The sequence below is a fragment of the Bombina bombina genome, chromosome 2 (genome assembly GCF_027579735.1).
Source record: "Bombina bombina isolate aBomBom1 chromosome 2, aBomBom1.pri, whole genome shotgun sequence".
In the NCBI taxonomy this organism is placed as follows: domain Eukaryota; kingdom Metazoa; phylum Chordata; class Amphibia; order Anura; family Bombinatoridae; genus Bombina; species Bombina bombina.
This window is the reverse complement of record NC_069500.1, coordinates 1,291,800,600-1,291,826,922: the sequence shown is the minus strand read 5'-3', so window position 1 is coordinate 1,291,826,922 and position 26,323 is coordinate 1,291,800,600. Positions and strand designations below refer to the sequence as shown.

Sequence of the window (26,323 nt, the reverse complement as noted above, 5' to 3'; positions counted from 1 at the left end):
CAAATTACAAGATTTTTAAACTAATTACACCTAATCTAATCCCCCTAACAAAAGGGGCCTTTTGCGGGGCATTGCCCCAAAGTAATCAGCTCTTTTACCTGTAATAAAAGTACAAATCCCCCCCAACATTAAAACCCACCACCCACACGACCAACCCTACTCTAAAACCCACCCAATACCCCCTTCCAAGCCGGGCGAAGTGGTCCTCCAGACGGGCAGAAGTCTTCATCCAGACGGCATCTTCTATCTTCATCCATCCGGCGCGGAGCGGGTCCATCTTCAAGACATCCGGCATGGAGCATCCTCTTCCATCGAAGTCTTCTTACTAAATGACGGTTCCTTTAAGTGACGTCATCCAAAATGGCGTCCCTTCAATTCCGATTGGATGATTGGAACAGCCAATAGAATGCCAGCTCAATCCTATTGGATCAGCCAATAGGATTGAAGTTCAATCCTATTGGCTGATTGCATCAGCCAATAGGATTTTTTCTACCTTAATTCCGATTGGCTGATTGAATTCTATCAGCCATTCAGAATTGAAGGGACGTCATCTTGGATGACGTCACTTAAAGGAACCGTCATTTAGTAAGAAGACTTCGATGGAAGAGGATGCTCCGCGCCGGATGTCTTGAAGATGGACCCGCTCCGTGCCGGATGGATGAAGATAGAAGATGCCGTCTGGATGAAGACTTCTTCCCGCCTGGAGGACCACTTTGCCCGGCTTGGATGAAGACTTCTCCCGGCTTCGTTGAGGACTTCGGCCCGGTTGGGTGAAGACTTCTCCCGGTATGGTGATCTTCAAGGTGTTAGTGTACAAAAATAGGTAGTTTATGGGTGTTAGTGTACTTTTTAGCACTTTAGTTAAGAGTTTTATGCTACGGCGCTGTAGTGTAAAACTCTTAACTACTGACTTTTAAATGCGGTACCAGTCTTGACAGGAGAGGGTGTACCGCTCGCTTTTTGTCAGACTCGTAATACCGGCGTTATGCAAGTCCCATTGAAAATATAGGATACGCAATTGACGTAAGTGGATTTGTGGTATTTCCAAGTCTGGCCAAAAAAGTGAGCGGTACACCTGTACCTGCAAGACTCGTAATACCAGCGGGCATTAAAAAGCAGCGTTGGGACCGGCCAACGCTGCTTTTTAAGCCTAACGCCAAACTCGTAATCTAGCCGAAGGTGTTTTTTCAAGCCAGTTTGATTTGGAATCTGGAGTTGCACAAACAAGATGCTCAATATCCTGGGCCACCAAACTGCCCTAAAGTAAGAACATTGTACAATCAAAAATGAAACCAGAAATAGTGATGATGCACTTCCAGTGCAATTATCATTTATAAATAACTGGTGAAGTCAGACAAATGAGATGATTAATTATTGTATTTTATTTAAACCAGCATTATTTAAATTAATATCAATCTTTAGGTAAAAGAAAATCAGAATTGATGACATTTGTGCTTAATTTGTAATCACATCCTCCACCTGGTGGTAAAGGCTGCTATCCCTGAAGGCAACTCTAGGTTGGCAACTTTACAAGACAGATTGCAGGCCAATTCCACCACAGTGTTAAATCCAGTCAGCTCTTCAGTCAGGAGCACTATATTATTAATATTGGTCATTACTGAGTTGCAAAAAGTTTTGCACCAGCGCCCTCTGTTGAGTAGGTCCGCTATTGGACATTACTGTAACTTAGAAAAAAACAGACATTTTAAGAGCGCGATTTGAGGTCATGATTTTTGTTTTCTCACGTTTCCTGCAGATCTTGCTAGCTGCACAGGATATCACATATGGCTATTGTGTGTGTGTGTGTATATATATATATATATATTTCTTTCATGTAATTGGCAAGAGTCCATGAGCTAGTGACGTATGGGATATACAATCCTTCCAGGAGGGGCAAAGTTTCCCAAACCTCAAAATGCCTATAAATACACCCTTCACCACACCCACGATTCAGTTTTACAAACTTTGCCTCCTATGGAGGTGGTGAAGTATTTTGTGCTAAGATTTCTACGTTGATATGCGCTTCTCAGCATTTTGAAGCCCGATTCCTCTCAGAGTACAGTGAATGTCAGAGGGATGTGAAGGGAGTATCACCTATTGAATGCAATGGTTTTCCTCACGGGGGATCTATTTCATAGGTTCTTTGTTATCGGTCGTAGAGATTCATCTCCTACCTCCCTTTTCAGATCGACGATATACTCTTATATACCATTACCTCTACTGATAACCGATTCAGTACTGGTTTGGCTATCTGCTATATGTGGATGGGTGTCTTTTGGTAAGTATGTTTTTATTACTTAAGACACTCTCAGCTATGGTTTGGCACTTTATGTATTTTTCTAAATATATGTATTATACTTGTATTTAAATAACTGATATCCTATTAAAGAAATAGGGCAAAAGAAGGGGGATATAGCACTCCACCTCTATATGTAAATGTGAATTTAGTTAAAATATAACCTTTAATAATAAAAATTAATACTAGTGATCCAGAGTTGTCTGGTGTCAGCCACCACTCTTACAAATAGATAATTAAAAGATCCAGTCACACTACATACATCTAAAGCTGTATGCCTGCCTGTTTCCTGGCCGATAAACTGCTCATGTCGGCTTCAGGTGACAGAGGCAAGAACAGCCCATTAGATGAGTATGACTGGTATAGTTAAACAGTTACACAAACGCATTTCGGCCTTTAGAAATGGCCTTTATCAATGTGTTATCAAATTTTTTCATTCAAGCAAAATGAAAAACTTTTTTTTTTTTCCTCGAATGAAAAAATTTGATAACACATTGATAAAGTCCGTTTCTAAAGGCCGAAACGCGTTTGTATAACTGTTTAACTGTACCAGTCATACTCATCTAATGGTCTGTTCTTGCCTCTGTCACCTGAAGCCGACGTGAGCAGTTTATCGGCCAGGAAACAGGCAGGTATATAGCTTTAGATGTATGTAGTGTGACTGGAACTTTTAATTATTTATTTGTAAGAGTGGTGGCTGACACCAGACAACTCTGGATCACTAGTATTAATTTTTATTATTAAAGGTTATATTTTAACTAACTTCACATTTACATATAGAGGTGGAGTGCTATATCTCCCTTCGTTTGCCCTATTTCTTTAATAGGATATCAGTTATTTAACTAGTTATTAAGGGTAGCACCGGTCCTGTAAGGGCTTATTTCCTCTAGACACACTATCGCAGTGCCAGTAATAACATTTTTGCTATACATTGTACTTATATTTGCCATGATTCAGGTTTCAGTATATTTCCTTTTGCAGACTATCAGTTTCATATCTGGGAAATGCTTTTTTAGGAAAAATGTATTTCTTACCTGGGGTATAGTCTCTTTTTCAAATTGACTGTCTTTTAAATTCGCGGGCAGAATTAGGCTTGCAAGGGCGCAAAATGCAAGAGTTTTTTGCGTCATTCTTGGCGCAAGATTTTTTTGGCGAGAAGTTACGTTCGTTGACGCAAATTCGTAATTTCAGGCATCTTAGCCGACGCCGAGTCCTTCACAAGGTGTGTCATTCCGGATGTTTTTGGCGCGAAAAAATATTTTTCTGTTTGTTGTGCGTCATATTTGGCGCCAAATATTTTCATTATTTTAAACCCCATTCCTATATGCCTCTTGCCTGTTTTCTCTATCAGAGGGCTATGCTGTTTGCATTTTTTCCCATTCCTGAAACTGCCATATAAGGAAATTGATAATTTTGCTTTATATGTTGTTTTTTTCTCTTACATTTGCAAGATGTCCCAATCTGAGCCTGTCTCACTGTTGAAACCCTGCTGCCTGATAACAGTTCTACCAAAGCTAAGTGCATTTGTTGTAAACTTGTGGAGGTTATATCTCCTGCTGTGGTTTGTAATAGTTGTCATGATAAACTTTTACATGCAGAGAATGTATCCATCAGTAGTAGTTCATTACCTGTTGCTGTCCCTTCAACATCTAATGCACAAGATATACCTGTAAATTTAAAATAACTTATTTCTGATTCTATTCAGAAGGCTTTGTCTGCCATTCCGCCTTCTAATAAACGTAAAAGGTCTTTTAAAACTTCTCATAAAGTTGATGAAATTTCAAATGACCGGAAACATGCTGAATTATACTTCTCTGATGGGGATCTATCTGATTCAGAAGATCCTGCCTCAGATATTGACACTGGCAAACCTTCTTATTTATTTCAAATGGAGTATATTCGTTCTTTGTTAAAAGAAGTGTTGATTACATTGGATATGGAGGAAACTAGTCCTCTTTTTTTTTTGTTTAAATAATTTTGATTGAGGTTACATATAAAATAACAAACGCAATATGTTACAGCAATCAGATACATATGCAGAAAAGAACATAACAATCAAATTGCCACAAAATAAACAAGTCTGTTACATCACAGTTATGCAAAAAATACTATAGGTAAACCTCACATTTTCTATTTTTATTGCATAATAAAGAATCTTAACCTCACAATTTTATGTATTTTTTGTGCTTTGAAATAATCAAGAGACATATCTAACTTACATTACAACAAACCAAAAATCTCAAAGGCATATGGAAAGTTAAATATAATATATTAAAGACAAAACATATAAATCAAAATAAGGCCCATGAAAACAGGAAGACCAGCAAACGTGAATCCAACCACAACAACAGGGCCTCCTGAAAAAGAGCATCTAAAAATATTCAAACATAGGAGGGAAGGGTAGTAAATCACAGTATGTTGCAAGGAAACGCCGGAAACTAGTCCTCTTGATATGAAAAATAGTAGACATTTAAATTGTGTTTATAAACCTCCTGTGGTTATTCCAGAGGTTTTTCCAGTTCCTGATGCTATTTCTGATATGATTTCTAAGGAATGGAATAGGCCTGGTACTACTTTAATTCCTTCTTCAAGGTTTAAAAAATAATTTCAGGAAGACTTCTAGTCTATTTGTTATCTTTTCTGGTTCCAGGAAAGGTCAGAAGGCTTCTGCCATTTCCTTGGCTTCGTGGGTAAAAAGCTTTTGATTCATCAAGCTTATTTGGAGTCGGGTCAAGCCCCGCCTCAGAGAATTACAGCTCATTCTACTAGATTAGCCTCCACTTCCTGGGCTTTAAGAATGAAGCTTCAGTTGATCAGATTTTCAAAGCTGCAACTTGGTCTTCTTTGCATACATTTACTAAATTCTACCATTTTGATGTATTTGCTTCTTCGGAAGCAGTTTTTGGTAGAAAAGTTCTTCAGGCAGCTGTTTCAGTTTAATACTTCTGCTTCTGATCTAAGTATTTTTCCTTTCATTTATGAGATTAAATTTATATTTTGGGTTGTATATTATTTTTTTTCATCAGAAAATGGCTGTTTTTATTTTATCCCTCCCTCTCTAGTGACTCTTGCGTTAAGTTCCACATCTTAGGTATTACTATCCCATACATCCCTAGCTCATGGACTCTTGCCAATTACATTAAAGAAAACATAATTTATGTAAGAACTTACCTGATAAATGAATTTCTTTCATATTGGCAAGAGTCCATGAGGCCCACCCTTTTTATGGTGGTTATGATTTTTTTGTATAAAGCACAATTATTTCCAAATTCCTTTGTTGATGCTTTTTACTCCTTTCTTTATCACCCCAATTCTTGGCTATTCATTAAACTGAATTGTGGGTGTGGTGAGGGATGTATTTATAGGCATTTTGAGGTTTGGGAAACTTTGCCCCTCCAGGTAGGATTGTATATCCCATATGTCACTAGCTCATGGACAATATGCCAATATGAAAGAAATTAATTTATCAGGTAAGTTCTTACATAAATTATGTTATTCATACATATATACACACATAAAAAATATCTGTCCCGCCCACTACCGAGGCACTATACAATAGTGATGAATATGGATTTAATGACTGTAGACTATATATTGATATATACATCTAAAATGGCATCTTTGACCATTTCATAGTTTATTGCACAAGCACAAGATAATAGAACTATTCCAAATCTTCACGAAATACTGGCAAAAATGTTAAAAAGGCAATCTTTGCACTTTATCAACACCCTTTGTGTGTTGAATTCGATGTGCCCCTTTTTTATAGAACCAAATTTTTTCTATCTCAATCCATATACATCGGTTCCATTTTATCAAGAAAAGAAAAATAACCCAAAAAATAAGCACAATACATTTAAGCTCTTAACCAGAGTCTTACAAACAAAAAAACAACATTTTCATCTGTACTCTTATCCAAAATAATAAAACAAAAAAAACCTCTTCCTTTCCCCACAAACCCACGCTCTCAAAACCACTTTCCTCCATTACTTTGAATACCCTTTTTAAAGGGACAGTCTACAATAGAATTGTTATTGTTTTAAAAGATAGATAATCCCTTTATTACCCATTCCCCAGTTTTGCATAACCAACACAGTTATAATAATACACGTTTTACCTCTGTGATTACCTTGTATCTAAGAACCTTCTTCCAGCCCCAGATCACATGACTGTTTATTATCTATTGTCTTGCATTTAGCATTGTAATGTGCTAAATCTTAAATAACTTTCTGTGCCTGAACACAGTGTTATCTATATGGCCCACGTGTACTTTCTGTCTCTTTGTGTTAAAAAGAGATTTAAAAAGCCTGTGATAAGAGGCAGCCCTCAAAGGCTTAGAAATTAGCATATGAGCCTACCTAGGTTTAGTTTAAACTAAGGATACCAAGAGAAAAAAAGCAAATTTGATGATAAAAGTAAATTAGAAAGTTGAATAAAATTACATGTCCTATCTGAATAATGAAAGTTTAAGTTTGACTAGACTGTCCCTTTAATCAAATATATTGGCATATTCTCCCACACTAATTTTAAATATAACAGCATTCGAACAACGGATAGGGTATAAAACCAACTTTTGTACTTTCATGGAGCAGGCTTTAATATAACAGTCCCATCTCTTCAAAAATGTGCACACTTCATGCTCCTTCTTGATGTCTAATACACAATGCTCCAGTATCAAAAAGTTATAAATCTTATTTTTTTATTCGACTGAGCCTTTTTAGAAATCCATTTACTAAGAATTATACTTCTAGCTACCAAAATTGAAAAATCCATCAGCTCTCTTAAATATATTGTTCTTGGGCAGCAAGAAGACAACTGTATCACGATAAAGCTTGACATTTTCTTTCGTATTCTTACATAAAGGGACACGAAACCCCAACATTTTATTTCATGATTCAGAATTTGAAACAACTTTCTAATTTACTTCTATTATCTAATTTGTTTCATTCTCTTGGTATCATATGTTGAAAGAGCATCAATGCACTAATGGTTTCTAACTGAACACATGGGGAGCCAATCACAATCGATATATATAAGCAACCGCCAGCCACTAATCAACAGCTAGAACCTAGGTTCTCTGCTGCTCCTTAGCTTGCCTAGATAAACCTTTCAGTAAAGGATAACAAGAGAAGGAAGCAAATTAAATAATAGAAGTTAATTGGAAAGTTGTTTAAAATTGCATTCTCTATCTGAATTATGAAAGAAAATGTTTGGGTTTCATGTCTAACTAAAAATTGATTTTGCCCCAGACTTGATTAATCATGGGGCAACACCAAAAAAAAAAGTTCCAGCTCTGCCATTGGTGCATTACATTTAATTCATCAATCCAAATAGCAAATAGTACATCTATGTAATAAAGAAGGTGTGAAATAGACCCGGCTAATAATATTAACGTGCAATTTTCTTATACTTGCAGAATTTTAAATTACCTGTGATTTCTTTAGAGCAGGAGATATACATTCTTCATTCATTTGAAGCAGCCCTTTTATTTGCCATTTTAAAATTACATTCTGCACATTCCTGACACCATCATTCTCCAACAGTAGTTTGTCTAAACTAGAGATTGAACAATTCCCTATTTTAAGTTACTATAAACTGACCCGTTCCAATCAATCCCATTTTCAGTTATCATCTTATTGGCAAAATGTCTAATTTGTAGATATGCAAAAAAATCTTTTTGGGGAAAGTCATATTCCATTCTCAAAATTTCAAACATTTTAATCTGCATTCTGCCATTTAGATATTAAAAAACTTGACATTCATTTAGCAAACCTTTCCTTTTCCACCTATAAAAAACGTCTGACCTTAGTCCTTCTTTAAAGAGGGGATTACCCGTAATAGAAAGATATTCTGAGATCCTCCCCTTAATACCCAATCTTATACAAATTGACAAATTTCTCCAGACAATCTACTAGAATAGGTATATTTCTAGATGTATTCCTTATAAAGACCAGAAGATCATCTGCATAGAACAGAGTTTTTATTTCAGTTTTATTATAGACAGTTCCTTCTAGTAATTGTCGTAATTTAATTGCTAAAGGCTCAATCGCCAAATTGAACAATAAGGGTGAGAGAGGGCAACGCGGTATATTTCTAGATGTATTCCTTATAAAGACCAGAAGATCATCTGCATAGAGCAGAGTTTTTATTTCAGTTTTATTATAGACAGTTCCTTCTAGTAACATTTTCCTATATGGAATCGTTTGGATTGTGATCACTTAGACCTTAAAAAACTTGAATCAGGAGCTGCAAAAACTCTGATAAATGGGATTGGAGAAATTGGAATTAACCCCATAATGTCATATCACTCCTGGACAATACTAACATGAATAACCAGCCCTCCATACAAAACAGTTTGGGTGCCCCTGATTTGGAGTATTTCATTTTTGCATTAGAATGTCACTTTAAGGAAAAACTATAAATCTTGCTCTTTTCCTATTATTTTAAAAATCGCTCCAAGGAATCCAGAAAAACAAATTGTACTTTGAGACCTAAGGATCTCGCTAAAAGTATCAGTTGACTGAGTTTTTTTTCTGAGGAGTGACAAATGCAGTACAGCTTAGTAGAATAAAACATTATTTATATTTTATATACAGTATTGCTTTTAATAATATTTCAAAAAGCAAACTCTTATTTTGTATCGTGTGTTGTTCTTATGTTTAGCTCTGAAAAGATACAAGAAGTCTCTTAAAGGGACATTAAGCTGCTGGGTACAACTACTGTAGAATGGTTACTTTCTTACCATGATTTTGTGTTTTCTCCTGTGCCAGTAGCTCAACTTAAAAAGGTTCTCTTGTTTTAACCTATTACAGGTGCTGCCTGGTAAAGTTACACTCCACATTATCATACTGGGTGCACCAACTTGGAACACAAATATTCTTATATCCTGTAATAAACGTGGTGCACACTGACAGATCAGTGCCATTGCTGGCTTTATAAAAGATATAGCTTGCACTATTGCTAAGCTTACACAATAATGAGCAGAAGGTTTACATTTTTGCTGTGTTTTTTTTTACACCATTTCAAAGTTACGCAATGATAAAAGTGCTCAGGAATTATTTAGAGGAATGCAGCCACTGTAAAAATGTACAGTTCCTGCCCTGTATTGTGCATGCCAACCTGAAGTGCACAATATAACTTGTCAAAACGGCATCAATGTCGCTGATCTGTGCATCACTTCTATCACACTGTGCAGGCATGCTTAAAGGAGCAGTCTAGTCAAAATTAAACTTTCATGATTCAGATAGGGCGTGCAATTTTAAACATCTTTCTAATTTATTTTTATCATGAAATTTGCTTTGTTTTCTTGGTATTCTTTGTCGAAAACTAAACCTAGGTAAGCTCATATGCTAATTTCTAAACTCTTGAAGGCTGGCTCTTATCTCAATACATTTTGACAGTTTTCACAGCTAGACAGCACTAGTATATGTGTGCCATATACGGTAGGTAACATTGTGCTCACTCCAGTGGAGTTATTTAGGAGTCAGCACTGATTGACTGAAATGCAAGTCTGTCAAAAGAACTGAGATAAGGGGCGGTCTGCAGAGGCTTAGATACAAGGTAATCACAGAGGTATATTAAAATAAAAAAGTATATTAAAAAAAAACATGTTGGTTATGCAAAAATGGGGAATAGATAATGAAGGGATTATCTATCTTTTTAAACAATAACAATTCTGGAATAGACTGTCCCTTTATGCTTTATAAAGAACTACAACCACAGAAGGAAAAACAATAGCACCTGTAGTAAACCTGCTACTACAGTTGTGCCTGGCAGTTTAGTGCTTTGTTGAGCTTGTCACTTCTATGCCAGTTTAACACATGAGGCAAATTGAAATATAGAAAACTGAATAAATAAAATTAGATGCAAATACAAATTAAAGAGCACAAAGTGTTTATTTGCTTCAAGAAGGCTTTTTTTTATTACTACATTATCTAAAGGAAGCAACTCACATGAAACTTGAGGTTCAGCCTGTTGTGTTTCTGAATGGATGATCTATTGTGTCTGCAATGTCTGTTAGTTACTAGCTCACAGAATAAGGATGTTTAATAAATCAAGGTCAATATAAATTTTGCTCTTATAGATGTATGGCACCCCAAGAGAGGGTACCCTGAAATGGTCAGTTCCGATAGTGACCAGTTACTGTGCAATTTGCATCTTAGTACCAGTAAACACCACTACAATTTGGTAAACTGATCAGATATGCATCATAATTCACAAAATATACAACAGAATAGAAGTGTATTGGATGACAGTAAACATGAGAAAGTAGCGGATTCTTGATAAATGTGACTAAATTTTTTTAAGCTACAGATTCAGCTTTGAAGCTTGTGTAGGCTCACTCATGTGTAAGGCAGCTGTTTTCTATTCTCTCTTTTTATAAGTAACGGACTAAACCCCCTCCAGACTGATCCAACTGGGGGCTGACAACCCTTGCTCTCACGCGATTAGCTGCATAACAGCAAGGGTCGAGATTGCAGAGTTTTTGTGTGATCTTAACTACCGCCAGAGGATTTCTGATCCCTGCACTTTATTAAATGGGGCCCAATATCTGTACTAGGTTATCCCAAAATTTCTGACTAAAAAAAGAATTCAGGTATATTATTGCTTGTGTTAAATGGGTAGCCTGTATAGGCTGAACTTGATGGACTTCTGTCTTCATTCGGCTTTATCTATTGTGCTAAAATGTTACTATCGCCATATGTTATGTATAATATAGGTTCATTTGCAGACACAATCAGGGCCAGATTGGGCTGCCGGGATACCGGAAAAAATCCTGGTGGGCCGACAGCCGGTGGGCTGGCAGGGGCAGCTGCAGTGTGTGGAGAGTGTTTTTTCAGGCTGATTCTAAGTACCGTGCATCAGAAGTACTGCAGACTCTCTGCATGTTTAAAGCCAGTCCTGTGTGGCACGCTGGAGAAAACAGGTATGGGTAGCTGTCCCTCCAGCAAATTTTTATTAAGGACACTCTTATTGTAAGCATATTTTGACAAAATAAAATATATAATGTGATTTGCATTTTTTCAAAATATCCTTACACTAAATAAAATGTGCATTATATATATATATATATATATATATATATATATATATAGTACAGATGAATCTTTCCTTACTATATTATATATATATATATATATATATATATATATATATATATATATATATATATTGTGTCTACATGATTGCTAGAGACAAACAGTTTTATGGTAGCAAAACACTGAAAGCATTGCAGAATGCAAAAAAAAGCTAAATTCATATTGGGTAAACTCAGCTGAAAATATATCTTCAGTTAAACAAAATATATCTTTATAAACACTAAAGAACAGTGCAAAGGGAAATAAAAATTCAATTTATTAATAGCATTTTTTATTTCATAGTTGTGCACAAAAATATTACTACTGTATTTGGTTGTCAAGACATGGTACAACCCTAAACTCCATGAGCCCTGCTTTTCAGTGTCCTAACCCAGAGTAAGTTTTATATACTGTAACAGAAACAAATTAAGTATTGAATGAAATGTATAGTAGACAACTTTTGTTTGCACTGCTGCAACACCATTCTTCTTCAGATGAGTATACAACCTGTGGAGTGGAGCATACTCATGTATGCCTGCTTTTCATTTGCTCACCAGCTGTATCCTCATCTGAAGTGGCAGAAAAGCACAAGTTTACCTATGTATTAAGTAAAAGTGAAGTATTGTTAGAAATAAAATGATCTAACAAAAAAGAGCTTTTTATAGTTTTAAATAGAATGTCCCTTTAAGTTATATTTACAGTACACTTGACTATAAACTTTAGCCATTTAGAGTATAGAACTGAGGTTTTAGGGTCTGCAGGTATGCATCTCTAAGCACTAGAGTACACACAGAGAGAAGCACACTCACAGGAACAAACAACCGGCTCAATACCATTGTTAGCCTGTTCTATGGTGATTTACCACCTGGGTGCAGCTTCTTTTAGCCCAGTAATGTTTTTCACAGAGTAGAACTTTCCTGTAGTTTATCAGTCTGATCCCGCGTATCACGGGCAGTCCAGCACCGAAATACCAAGCAATTCCTCTCTGAACAAAGAACACAGCAACCCCAGACAATTGTTTCAGCCTTCATTGGGCCTTGTCAGTGAGGTGTAGCCATGTTCCTCTAAGCATACTAAGCAAGGAGTCCACGTCTGGTTTCCCCTTTTTTCCCATAGGGAGACTAAATACACACAGAGAGAAGCACACTCACAGGAACCAACAAACGGTTCAATACCATTGTTAGCCTTTTCTATGGCGATTTACCACCTGGGTGCAACTTCTTTTAGCCCAGTAATGCTTTTCACAGAGTAGAACTTTCCTGTAGTATATCAGTCTGATCCTGCCTATAACGGTCAGTCCAGCACCGAAATACCAGGCAATTCCTCTCTGAACAAAGAACACAGCAACCCCAGACAATCATTTCAACCTTCATTGGGCCTCATCAGTGAGGTGTAGCCATGTTCCTCTAAGCATACTAAGCAAGGAGTCCACGTCTGGTTTCCCCTTTTTCCCATAGGGAGACTAAATACACACAGAGAGAAACACACACACAGGAATGATCAACCGGCTCAATACCATTGTTAGCCTGTTCTATGGCTATTTACCACCTGGGTGCAGCTTCTTTTAGCCCAGTAATGGTTTTCACAGAGTAGAACTTTCCTGTAGTATATCAGTCTGATCCCTCCTATTACGGTCATTCCAGCGCCGAAATAACAGGCAATTCCTTTCTGAACAAAGAACACAGCAACCCCAGATGATCGTTTCGTCCTTCATTGGGCCTCATCAGTGAGGTGTAGCCATGTTCCTCTAAGCATACTAAGCAAAGAGTCCACGTCTGGTTTCCCCTTTTCCCATAAGGAGACTAAGCAGACTTAGCACACTGGTCTAAAAGAGGCTGCTCCTGGGTGGTAAATCACCATTGAAATAGTTAATGAGCTGTTGTTCATTCCTAGTAGAGTGCTTCTCTCTTTGTATGCAAATTAATATAACCCTAGGGAGGTCTCCCTATGGGTGATGGGGGAAACAGACGTGGACTCCTTGCCCAGTTTGCTTAGAGGAATGTGGCTGCACCTCACTGATGAGGCCCAAACGCTCATCCGGGGTTGTCATGTTCCTTGTTCAGAGGAGAATTGCTTGGTATTTCGGGGCTGGACTGACCTTACTTGGCAGAATCAGGGATAGAGCTGCATTCAGTGTATCAGTCAGGATCAAAAGCCCACACTTCACAATTGTATCCATAGAAAAGCAAACAAGCTATGCGCTCAAGGGTGTCTGTGTACTGCTTTGATTTAACAAAGTCAGCTGATTTCTAGCTGAATCCCTATTTGTTATTAGTTACATACATACAAACAAGCAAACGTGCCAAAAACATTCATACTAATCAAATATAGACACTTATCGCTCAAAATGTATATCAATGTGAATCCCAGCATGACAGTTGTCTATATATATATATATATAACCATAAGCGTAATTAGGGGCTGTCAGAGCGGTATTATATATAATAAGCAAATATATTAGCATAGAGTCACCACCCTCTGAACTGTCCCAACAAAGTATCGCTTGTGTATTGGCATCAAAAGTTTCAACAGCGGTATTTTAAAGAACCACTACTACGAATGCTAGAGTATGTATCGGACACACTGTCCACTGAGGCCGCGTGGCTTCAGTGGACAGTGTGTCCGATACATACTCTAGCATTCGTAGTAGCGGTTCTTGAAAAAACCGCTGTTGAAACTGGTTTCCCAGTCCGGCCCAGGACACATTGAAGATAAAAGCTATACTGTGGGGCTATACAGTATTTACTAAATCACTAATGCGCTAGATTTGGTGTTTCTTAACCTACAAAACGAAAGTGTATACCAGTTTATTATTCTCCCTTATCAACTTGTACAGTAACATGTTGCAATTCTTTACAGTACTGTAAAAAACTATAGGTAGAAAGAAAAAAATAAATGGTTTAATGACATGTATCAGAAATACCGTTTTTAAAACAGAATTACTGTTTTCCAGCATTCTATGGACTGTTGAAATACCTCATTTGAATCCATTAAAAGTATCTGAAGTACAACTCTGGCTTATAGATGACAGGTAATTTTTTTTTTTTTTGGTTTGGTCTTATAGTGTTAATAACTAATGATAATTGGATAAATATTTATTTGAAGGACTGCTGCTATAAGGTATAACTTGCTTTTAAATTAATTATTTTTTTTTATGGAAAATAATGTGTCCAAGCAGGTTTTTCTTTAGAAACTAGATTCATTTTGGAACATGAAAACAATTCTATAATTACTGATACTTACAGGCAATATATACATATGGTGGTGCATACATATGGCATATAATGCTTACTTCCCAACATTTGCCTGAGACTGAGAGGCCCAGGCAGAGTGAGGAAAACTTGTAGGTTGAGGTTATGGTGGGCAGACTTGCAAGATTGGAGTCACAGGTTTTCTGTGGTTGGATTATTGTAGAAGTAGTGGGAGAATATGGGGATGAGCTGGAACTGTTCCTGGTTTCACTTTGGAAACCGGAATATTTCTAGAAAAGACAAATCTGAGGAAAGGATAGAGGAGAAGATCACCCAACCTGTGTTCTGAACCATGCAAAATGGTTGGGAGCACTATAAATCGAAATTAAATTATAATGCTATAATATGCATGTTCCCCCAATAAGTGAGGTGAAGATTTAAAAAATTAATAAAGAAGAGAAGGGAATGGTCTTTTTTACCATAAAGAACATCTAGTAAGCCCTTCTGAATGCCTATTTGCTTTGGTAGCAACCACCTTCAACCCCTATGTGGGGATTGAAAATGAAGTTAGATGTCCCTCTTTCTTATCTCTCTGGTGTCTAATGGTAAAAAGGATGGCTATTTTTATAACTGCCATCTGAATCGTATACAGACATGAGAAAGGGGGCTGTGGTGGCATAGGGGTTTATATTTTGGGGGTACTTTGTGGAGGGGGTATTGGCGCTATAGGGATAAGTAATGTAGGGGTAGTTTGCAATGGGGGTTTATGGTGGTATAGGGGTTAAGTAGTGCAGGGTTATTGTGGTGGGGGTTTATGGCAGAATAGGGGTTAAGTGGTGCAGGGGTTATTTTAGTGTGGGGTTATGGCAGTTTGGGGGCTATTACTGTAAGATGCAATGGGTTTATTTTGTTGTGCAATATATTTAAAAGGGATCCTTTACTTTACATCACCAATGCAGGTGACGATGCTGCTTGGAATATTTCGCCTGCATCGCCACCCATTGCAATGTATAGTAAAACACCTTTCGGTGTTTCTACCTTTAAACAGTAATGTCGGCACTTTTGAATATTTCACCGGCTTTCTCGACATCACTTCAGATCCCTTTTGAATATATCACCACAGCACTTTCAATCATCAGGGCATATGAGGCCTATTTAACAAATGTCTGTCGGACCTGATCCGACAGTGCGGATCAGGTCGACAGACATCGCTGAATGTGGAGAGCAATACGCTCTCCGTATTCAGCATTGCACCAGCAGCTCACAAGAGCTGCTCGTGCAACTCCGCCCCCTGCAGACTTGCAGTCAATGGGCCTCCAGCAGGGGGGTGTCAATCAACCCGATCGTACTTGATCGGGTTGAATTCCGGCGATTCCTGTTCGCCTCATCAGAGCAGGCGGACAGGGTTATGGAAAATACAAAGTCAATTGACTCAGCACACAACGGTCCTTGTGCCAGCTACCCAAGAGACCCACTCCAGTCTCTAAAGTAATATCCAAACACACTCCAAAAAGAGTAGCAGCAAACAATTGTGTTTATTGGGTAAACACAGCATTAACAGCAACGTTTCGGTATTACTACCTTATTCATGCTCATGCTCATGCGCATGAATAAGGTAGTAATACCGAAACGTTGCTGTTAATGCTGTGTTGTACCCAATAAACACAATTGTTTGCTGCTACTCTTTTTGGAGTGTGTTTGGACAGGGTTATGGAGCAGTGGTCTTTAGACCGCTGCTTCATAACTGGTGTTTTTGGCGAGCCTGCATGCTCGCCAGAAACACAGTGCGTCAAGCTCCATACGGAGCTTGATAGATAGGCCCCCTTGTCTCTTCCTTTTCACTCCATATGAATCCCCCTCACTGCATGGGTTCTCCTTACCCAATTTTTTACAGACATAAATCCTTTGCAAACTTTACAAAATTATTTACATAGCATGCATGTTTTTTTTCAAAGTGATTTAGTAGCTCTGATAATTTATAGGAATTGCTTTGGAATCAATAAAAATAGAGCCACTATACAATGTTTTCATGTGAAAATTCACATAGTATAAACCATTCATAGTATAAACCATTGAAAGTAGGACCAAATATTGTGCAAAAAACAAACCGCTAGATTACGAGTTTTGCGTTATGAGTATAATGCTGCTTTTTCCCTACCGCTGCAATTACAAGTCTTGCAGGTATAGGTGTACCGCACACTTTTTTGGCCGTCACGCAACGTCAGTACCACACTTTTAAAAAAGTCTTTTTTCAATGGGACTTCAATAGCGCTGGTATTACGAGTTTTGCCTGGGAGACCAAAAAGTGAGCGGTACACTCTATACCGTCAAGATCTGTACCACCATCTAAAGTCAGTAGTTATGAGTTTTACGTTACAAAGCTGTAACATAAAACTCATAACTAAAGTGTTAAAAAGTACCCTAACGCCCATTAACTACCTATTAACCTCTAAACCGAGGCCCTCCCGCATCGCAAACACTATAATAAAATTATTAACCCCTAATCTGTCGCTCCGGACATCGCCGCCACTTAAAAAATTTATTAACCCCTATTCCGCCGCTCCCCGACATCGTCGCCACTATAATAAAATTAACCCCTAAACCGCCGCCCTCCCACATAAAAAACACTATTTAAATATAATTAACCCCTAATCTGCCACCCGCCCACTCCGCTGCTATAATAAACCTATTAATCCCTAAACCTAAAACCCCCTAACTTAAATATAATTAAAATAAATATAAATAAAACCTACTTTTAATAACTAAATAATTCTTATTTAAAACTAAATACTTACCTATAAAATAAAACCTGAGCTAGCTACAATATAGCTAATAGTTACATTGTATCTATCTTAGGTTTTATTTTTATTTCACAGGTAATTTTTATTTTATTTTAACTAGGTAGACTAGTTAGTAAATAGTTATTAACTATTTACTAGCTACCTAGTTAAGATAAATACAAATTTACCTGTAAAATAAAACCTAACCTGCCTTACTAAAACCTAACATTACAATAAAATTAAATAAATTAAATTAACAAAATACAATTATCTAAAGTACAAAAAATAATAAACAATAAATTACACAAAATAAAAAAAGAAATTATCAAAAATAAAAAGGAATTACTCCTAATCTAATAGCCCTATCAAAATAAAAAAGCCCCCCCAAAATAAAAAAACCCTAGCCTACGCTAAACTGTCAATGGCCCGTAAAAGGGCCTTTTGCAGGGCATTGCCCCAAGGAAATCAGCTCTTTTACCTGTAAAAAAAATACAAACAACCCCCCAACAGTAAAACCCACCACCCACACAACCAAACCCCCCAAATAAAATATTATCTAAATAAACCTAAGCTCCCCATTGCCCTGAAAAGGGCATTTGGATGGGCATTGCCCTTAAAAGGGCATTTAGCTCTTTTACCTTGCCCAAAACCCTAAGCTAAAAATAAAACCCACCCAATAAACCCTTAAAAAAACCTAACACCAACCCCCGACGATCCACTTACAGTTTTTGAAGACCGGACATCCGTCCTCATCCAGACGGGAAGTCCTCATCCAAGCGGGCAGAAGTCCTCATCGAAGCCGGCAGAAGTCTTCATACAAGCGGGCAGAAGTCTTCATCCAGACGGCATCTTCTATCTTCATCCATCCAGCGTGGAGCGGGTCCATCTTCAAGACATCCGGCGCGGAGCATCCTCTTCTACTGATCGTCGCAAGCAAATTAATTTCAAGATGGCGTCCCTTACATTCCAATTGGCTGATAGACTTCTATTAGCCAATAGGAATTAAGGGGGGAAAAATCCTATTGGCTGTTGAAATCAGCCAATAGGGATTGAGCTTTCATACTATTGGCTGATCCAATCAGCCAATAGGATTGAGTTTGCATTCTATTGGCTATTCCAATCAGAGTGTTTAAACATACATTTTTTTTCCCACAGACATCAATGGGGCTGCGTTACGGAGCTTTACGCTCTGTGATTGCAGGTGTTAGGCTTTTTTTTAGCCGGCTCTCCCCATTGATGTCTATGGGGAAATCGTGCACGAGCACGTCAAAACACCGCTTGTTTTTGGGTGCGGCATGGAGCTAAATGCAACCATATCGCCCACACAAGCCTGATTTTTGCAAACCTGTAATAGCAGCACTATTAAAGGTGAGCGGTGGAAATAACTTGCAAGTTATTAGTGAGCCACTCATAACGCAAAACTAGTAATCTGGCTGACTGTTCTCTTTTAAAAATATGTTTACATAAAGATGCTTTTGCAAAGATTTTTATCATGTGATATGCTCCAACTCTTGCATTCAGATAGAAAATATTTTGTCATTTCCATTTTTAAAAAAATAAAACATCAGCTAACAATATGTTTATATTTTAGAGATTTATGCAGCAGTGAACCTGTATTAAAGCTCAGAAAATATATTGAACAGAAAGGTCTTAAGTATTCCTGCTCGGAATATTACAGGTAAATGTTGCTATATTGTTTTGGTATCACATTTACAGCAGCTAACTCCAGATGTGTAGATGAGAATTTGAGTGTAAAGTAGCATTTAAATTCCCTTTTTTATTCCTTATTACAAACAACAACAAAAAAGAATATATATATATATATATATATATATATATATATATATATATATATATAAATATTAATTATAGAAAAGCTCCTGCTGCTTGTGTATCTCATTTACTTAAACAGTGCTCTGTCTTAAAGCAATATTTCTCCAACCTTGAAGTGGGCATGCAGCCAATCCTATGCTGTAGTGTTTTCTCCACAGACTAAAAAAAGAGTCTGCTTCCTCTTATAGAGGTGTGCTTGAACTGGCTGCACTGGTTATTGTTAATAATAATCTATAAAAACATCTGGTCTGTAGTTTTACAACAGAAAGGATGATTTGAGAACATAATATTTATAGGAAGGGCAGCCAGCCAGCATGCAGCATAATAACAGGCTATAGGTAATGTACAATGTTACAGCTTGAATTTCTAAGGTTAATAAATTGAAATAAAAAAAATCAGTTCTAGAGCCTGGTGATATATATTATTACAAGATACAGAATCATGACAATTACTATATCCAGTTCTTTTTAATGAACACATGCATATTCCCTATCTAGAAATCACTGTGTACACGTACAACAAGCTTTTCCTTTAGCTAATCTGGCAAATTAGTTGTAATGATGATATCTAAGTACATTAATAAGAGGAGGAAATCTAAAAAGGTACGTTTTGGAAGATATTTCCGATGCAGAGACTTGGACCCCAATTTATGAAATGCTGGGCAGACAAGTTTTGCTCCTGGCAACCTGTCTGTCCAGCATTGCCAGTTATCATTGTTGCGCAGCCACCCTCCTGCTCTCACGTAACCAATTCCATGAGAGAAGGGCTTGTCAATCATTCTAACCAGATCTCAAGTGTGGATGAGAGGTTAAGTAGCAGTGGTCTGAAGAAACTAGCATTTCAGGCCCGCTTTTGCATGCTTCATAAATGGAGCCCTTTGTCAGAAAAATAATAATACTCAGCATAAGTTTCTTAAAACATGGTTGTGTCTATTGTTTTAGTAGCAGTATGAAATTCTTCATCATTTTTTTTATAATCCCAAACCCCAAAAAGTTGGGACAGTATTGAAAATGTAAAAAAACAAACAAAAAGAGTCATTTGAAAATTCATTTCACCCTGTACTATATTGAAAACACATTAATAACACATTATTTGATGTTTTATTTTGTGAATTTATTGTATTTTTGAAAAAATACAGTTATTTCAAATCTGATGACTGCAGCACACTCCAAAAAAGTTGGGACAGGGGCAATTTCGGATTAATAGTGATGTGACAAGTTGAAATAAGAAGGTGATGTAAAAGAGCCTCCAAAAAAACGCCTAGTCCTTCAAGAGAACAAGAGCAAGGATGGGTCAAGGCTCGCCAATCTGCCAACAGATGCATCAGCAAATAATCCACCACTTTGAGAACAACATTCCCCAAAGACAAATCGGTAGGATTTTGGAGCATTTCACCATCTACAGTGCACAATATAATTAAAAGATTCAAGGACTCAGGTGAAATCTCAGTGCTTAAAGGGCAAGGTCAAAACCACTTCTGAATGCATGTGATCTCTGATCCATCAGTCGTCACTGTCTCAAAAACCGTCATGAGTCTGTAATAGATATCCTGACATGGACTCTGGAATACTATGGTAAACCTTTGTCAGTCATCACCATTCGCCGCAGCATCCACAGATGCAAGTTAAACCTTTACTATGCAAAGCAGAAGCCATACATCAACACTGTCCAGAAGCTCCGCTGACTTCTCTTGGCTTGGCCTCATCTGAGATGGACAGTAGCACAGTGGAATTGTGTTTTGTGGTCCAATAAGTCAACATTTCAAATAGTTTTTGGGAAAAACAGCCATTGTGTTCTTCAGGCAAAAGAGGAAAAGGACCATCCAAGCTATTATCCGCATCAGGTCCAAAAGCCAGCATCTTTCATGGTATGGGGTTTGTCAGTGCCCATGGCATGGGTAACTTGCACATCCGTCAGGGCACCATTAACGTAGAAAAATATGTATACATTTTTGAGCAACATATGCTGCTATCAAGACGTCATCTTTTCCAGGGACATCCCTATACTTTTCAGCAGGACAACATCAAACCACATTCTGCCCAGATTACAAGCACATGGTTTGCGTAAGCAGAGAGTGCGGGTGCTAGCATGGCCTGCCTGCAGTCCTGACAAAGGCCCCATACAGTTGCTCAGCTGAGGACATGCATATACATTATATTTACAAAGTAAAACATTAAATAATGTGTTAATAATGTGTTTTCAGTGTAGTACAGGGTGAATTGAATTTTCAAATGATCCTTTTTGTTTTTGTTTTGTTTTTTGCATTTTTCATACTGTCCCAACTATTTCCGAATTGGGGTTGTAAATTGCCTTTATTTGGGTATTAATTCTCACTTGTTGGCAGGCTTGCTAGTTGTCCTCAACAAAAAATACAGAATAACCAGTGGATGACTGGGGGATAGGAATAGGTCATTTTCTCATCAGATCCCATAGAACTGCAGCTGCTGCTAGCCATATGTTCTTATGCTAACATTAATCAAAAACATTCCAAGGGCTGTTAAGCAATTCCCCAGCTACAAAACTGAGGAAAACCACTAGCAGAAGCAAAATCTGTTCCATGATAAACAATGGTGCATTTGCTTCATATCTACTACCTGTGTTTAGGTTTTAAGTGGCAAATCCAACAAAGTAAAAACAAGAAATGGATTTCATATTAGTCTACTTAGATTTTAACAATGATTGTCTGGAAAAACATTATTAAAGGAACATTTGGTTTCCCCAGGTAGAAACTAAATATTTTTTTCCTTGCTACAGGCCAGAAGAGCTGGAAAGATGCATCAAGGAACATGTCCTCTGACTTCAGAATCCCTTTAATATGAGACGATATTTCAGAGTTACATGATTTCTAATTATTTTAACACATCATATCAATCATATTACTATTTAGACATGGGTTAATATCATTTTTTTGTATAACTAGTTATTTTCATTTTGTCCCAATTTAGAACATGTTAAAGAGACTAAATAATAATCATAATAATAATAATTAAATTTGCATGGGTGCATTTGAATTTTGAATATAAGCATTTTTGCAGTATACTTGTATTAGCAAAAATGCTTCTCATAAAAATAATTATGATTTCAGGGGCATATGTACATAGGCTGAGCATTCCTAGAGCACCTGCATTCAAACAATATGCCTATTTAGCGAGCTATTAGCAGTGAATACTATGTTACCAATAAGTCAATTTGCGTTATGCCACCACCAGCAATCTGATCAAGTGCATTATTTGAATGTAGGCCCACTTAGTAGGAGCTGCATATACAGTTTACGGTTGCCCCTGAAACAGTAATACACTTTACTAGCTAACGTGAGTATATTGCAAAAAATGCTTTTATTCAAAATTATCAGGCATTAATGAAAACATCTGTATTAACTAGTATGTCCCTTTAAATATTAGGTGTATAAAGAACGCTTTTTATAAAAGTTTTATAGTAATAGTAATATAAGAAATGTGTTTTGTTTATCAGCATCTTGTTTGCATAGCTTTTCTATAACCATAAATGCAGTATTGAAATGTTCAGTATACTGTAGGTGGTGGTGGTTTCTACAGGCAAATGACAATATAATTAGCTATTTGTAAACAGTTTAATAAACAGCAGCTGAAATTAATCACTGGGAACACATTTGATTCTTGACTGTTACTGTTTTCTTTTAAATGTTTTAATGACCTGTTAATAAAATCATCATATTGCATGTTTATTAGTGTGTGATTCTGACCATTTCTTCTACATCTCTTGCAAATGAATAGATATTTTTCTGGAACATACAGGGAAAGTAAAGTCAAATTAACTTTCATTAGACTGGGTATGCATTTTTAAACAACTTTCCAATTTACGTCTATTATCACATTTACTTTGTTCTCTTGGTATCCTTTGTTGAAAAGTAAACTAAAGTAGGCTGATAGAATTTTAGGAGAGTGCACGTGTCGGTAGCAATCTATGGCAGCAATTTTTGCAACTATTTATAACATTACTATAAACATTGTTACAAACCCTTTTGCCAGATGGCTATAGACACGTGCATGTTCCTGAGCTCCTAGGATTACTCTTTAACAAAGGATAATGAGAGAACTAAGCAAAATTGATAACAAAAGTAAAATGGAAAGTTGTTTAAAATGTGAAGTTCTATACAATCCATTTAAAGGGACAGTCAACACCAAAATTGCTATTGTTTAAAAAGATAGATAATGCCTTTACTACCCTTTCCGTAGCTTTGCACAACCAACATTGTTTTATTAATATACTTTATAACCTTTAAACCTCTATATTTCTTATCACATGCTTTTTTATTAACTTTTCACAACAAGAGACTGCTAATCCAGTTGTGCTATATAGATAATATTGTGCTCCCTCCTGTGGGCTGTGGATGACACAGCACTAATAGACTGAAATGCAAGTCAATAGATAATAAATAAATAGCCATGTGATCAGGGGACTGTCAGAAGAGGCTTAGATACAAGGTAATTACAGAGGTAAAAAGTGTATTATTATAACAGTGTTGGTTGTGCAAAACCTGGGAATGGGTAATAAAGGGATTATCTATCTTTTTAAACAATAAACATTTTGGAGTTGACTATCACTTTAAGTTTCATTTTGACTGTCCCTTTAAGTTTTGGTAAGAACACCAGAGAAGGTAAAACTCAAGCTCATGACATAGTCTTTGTTATGTTACTTTGGAGAAAAAAGCCAGGTCATGACAAGCAGCAAGGGAATCTTCTAGTAAGTCTCCAAAGCTTAAAGGAACATGAAACCCACATTTTTTCTTTCATGATTCAGAATACCATTTGATTTTATACAACATTCCATTTTACTTCTATTAGCTAATTTACTTTGTTCTCTTGATATAATTTGATGAACAGGATAACTAGGTAGGCTCAGGAGCTGCTGATTGGTGTCCGCACATATATGCTTCATCTTATTGGCTCACCCAATGTGCTAGCTAGCTGTATTCTGTATCTGAATCATAAACTTTTTGGGGGTTTCATGTCCCTTTAACATTTGAACAAAATAAGGCCAGTTATTATCACAGCACTGAGGACCATAAGATAATTGCTGGCTGTCCACAATCAAATTTGGGCAAACAAAAAGTTAACCACAAACCTAAAAGTGTACAAGGGGACTGGTTAGGGTTTTATTTTTTTAAATGTGCTACCTCCTTCATTTACCTTATTTCCTGGCCCTGCATTGGCCACTGGGTTACAAATATGGGTCACATGGTAGCTTTGAGATTTGGTTTGTGACAGAACAAGGATTAGAGTTGCGTAATACCTCAATAGAATTGCTGGTGTCCCAGACAGTGATTTGTCCTAATGAGAAAAAACGTATTAATACCATAAAGAGATGAAGCTATTGGGGCCCATTTATCAAGCTCTAGATGGAGCTTGAGGGCCCGTGTTTCTGGCGAGCCTGAGCTTAGGTGAATTGCTTGATGCAGAGAGATATAAAGAGAAGAAGAACAGAAAGAAACTCCCAACAGCCATCCTGTACCATAGAGATTCGTAATGCATGAGATAGATACTATAATCCCAACATCATAGATACAGAGTTGACTTTATTGTTTACTTAAAGGATCTCAAACCCAAACATTTTCTCTTGACAGAGCATATGATTTTACAAAAAAGTTTCCAATTTACTTCTATTATCAAATTTGCTCTGTTCCCATGATATTCTTTGTTGAAGAGATACCAAGGTAGGTTTCTGGAGCCATACATGTCAAGAAATAGTGCTGCCATCTAGTGCTCTTTCAAATGTATAACATTCTTTGAAAACTGCTGCCATATTGTGCTCCAGACATTTGCACATGCTTTAGTAAAATAAAATATATAGGTGAACACTTAAATAAGAATAATATACACTATTAAAATAAGCAGAATTATAAAAAATAGTGCATAAGATTCCAAAACTAATGAAGGATAAGGATATCAGTCCCAACAGGTAAGTAGATGCAGGTGATTAGGTAACAATGGATAGGATCAGCGTTGTCCAGAAGGTGGCTCCTAAAAGACAAAAGGCCAAAATAGTGAAGTCTGTGAAACTGGTAAGAATGATGTTCCAAACATCAGGGTACTCACACTTAAAAGGGCTATCACTAAACATATAGGTAAAAAGCCGTTCCACTCACAAGGATACACCGGAACTTTAAAGGTGAACGTTTAAAAATTTTTATTAAAATGAAAAGGACATAGCTTGGTGGTTGACTCTTGGTCACATTGGCCACTGTCGCGTGGCTTCGAGAATGATCCCACTACGGAATAATATTGAATTTCCCCCAGGGATCGACACCTCTCCGTTTGTTAATTGGGAGGGCAGGGGACTATGCTCAGTGGGGGACGCTCTGGATCTCTCTAGAAGGTGCATAAAGTCATTTACTGAACTACAAGTTCAATTCGGGATTCCGAGGGTCCACTTTTTCGCTTACCTTCAGATGAGGCATTATATTGATAAGCTGATCAGAGACGACCCACACTTCTGGAAACCACATGCACTTGCTGTGCCGGTGGCCTCCTTTAAAACAGGCTGTTTTTCAATTTCAGGGATCTATAAAACCCTGTTGAGCCAGATTGAATCTAAAAACTTACTCCTGCTAGAGAACAAATGGAACACAAGCCTGGAAAGGGAAGACTTAACAGAGATGATCCAACATAGTGTAGAAACTACCAAAAGAGCTACTCTGTCTATGACCCTTAGGGAATCCCAGACTAGAATGTTACACAAGGATTACATTATCCCACGTAGGCTATCTAAATGGAACCCCGGAGTGGTGAATGAGTGTAGCAAGTGCAGACTTTCCAACCCAGATTTCCTACACTACTTCCTTGCTTGCCCCTGGGTTAGACAGTTTTGGGGCAAAATTGCCTTTTGGATCACTAATGTCCTCAAGCTCAGGGTCCAAATTGAAATCGAGCAAATCTGCTTTTTGGAGTGGAGGGAGCAGAGCCCAAGACACATCCCTCTGCTCACTACTATTGTCTTAGTGGCTAGGAAGGTCATTCTGAGAGTCTGGACGGAGAGTACGGCTCCGACATTCAATGCTTTTAAACACAGCTTGCATAAACAACTACTCATAGAACAGTTAGATACTAGGATGGACACCAATAGAAGACTAAAACACTTCATAAATAAATGGCGGGATTACATTATGAC

At 37.2% G+C, this 26,323-nt stretch overlaps 1 protein-coding gene across 1 annotated transcript in view; it reads left to right on the top strand.

The window, feature by feature from the left end:
- The window catches only part of CD38 (CD38 molecule), a 142,577-nt gene extending 119,697 nt beyond the window's left edge, over positions 1–22,880 (top strand). Inside the window, exons 6-8 of the mRNA XM_053704119.1 lie at positions 14,327–14,404; positions 18,936–19,022; positions 21,932–22,880. Coding sequence (XP_053560094.1) covers positions 14,327–14,404; positions 18,936–19,022; positions 21,932–21,974 — 208 coding nt within the window. The 3' untranslated portion in view covers positions 21,975–22,880. The remainder of the gene's footprint in view (positions 1–14,326; positions 14,405–18,935; positions 19,023–21,931) is intronic.
- The last annotated feature ends 3,443 nt before the right edge of the window (positions 22,881–26,323 follow it).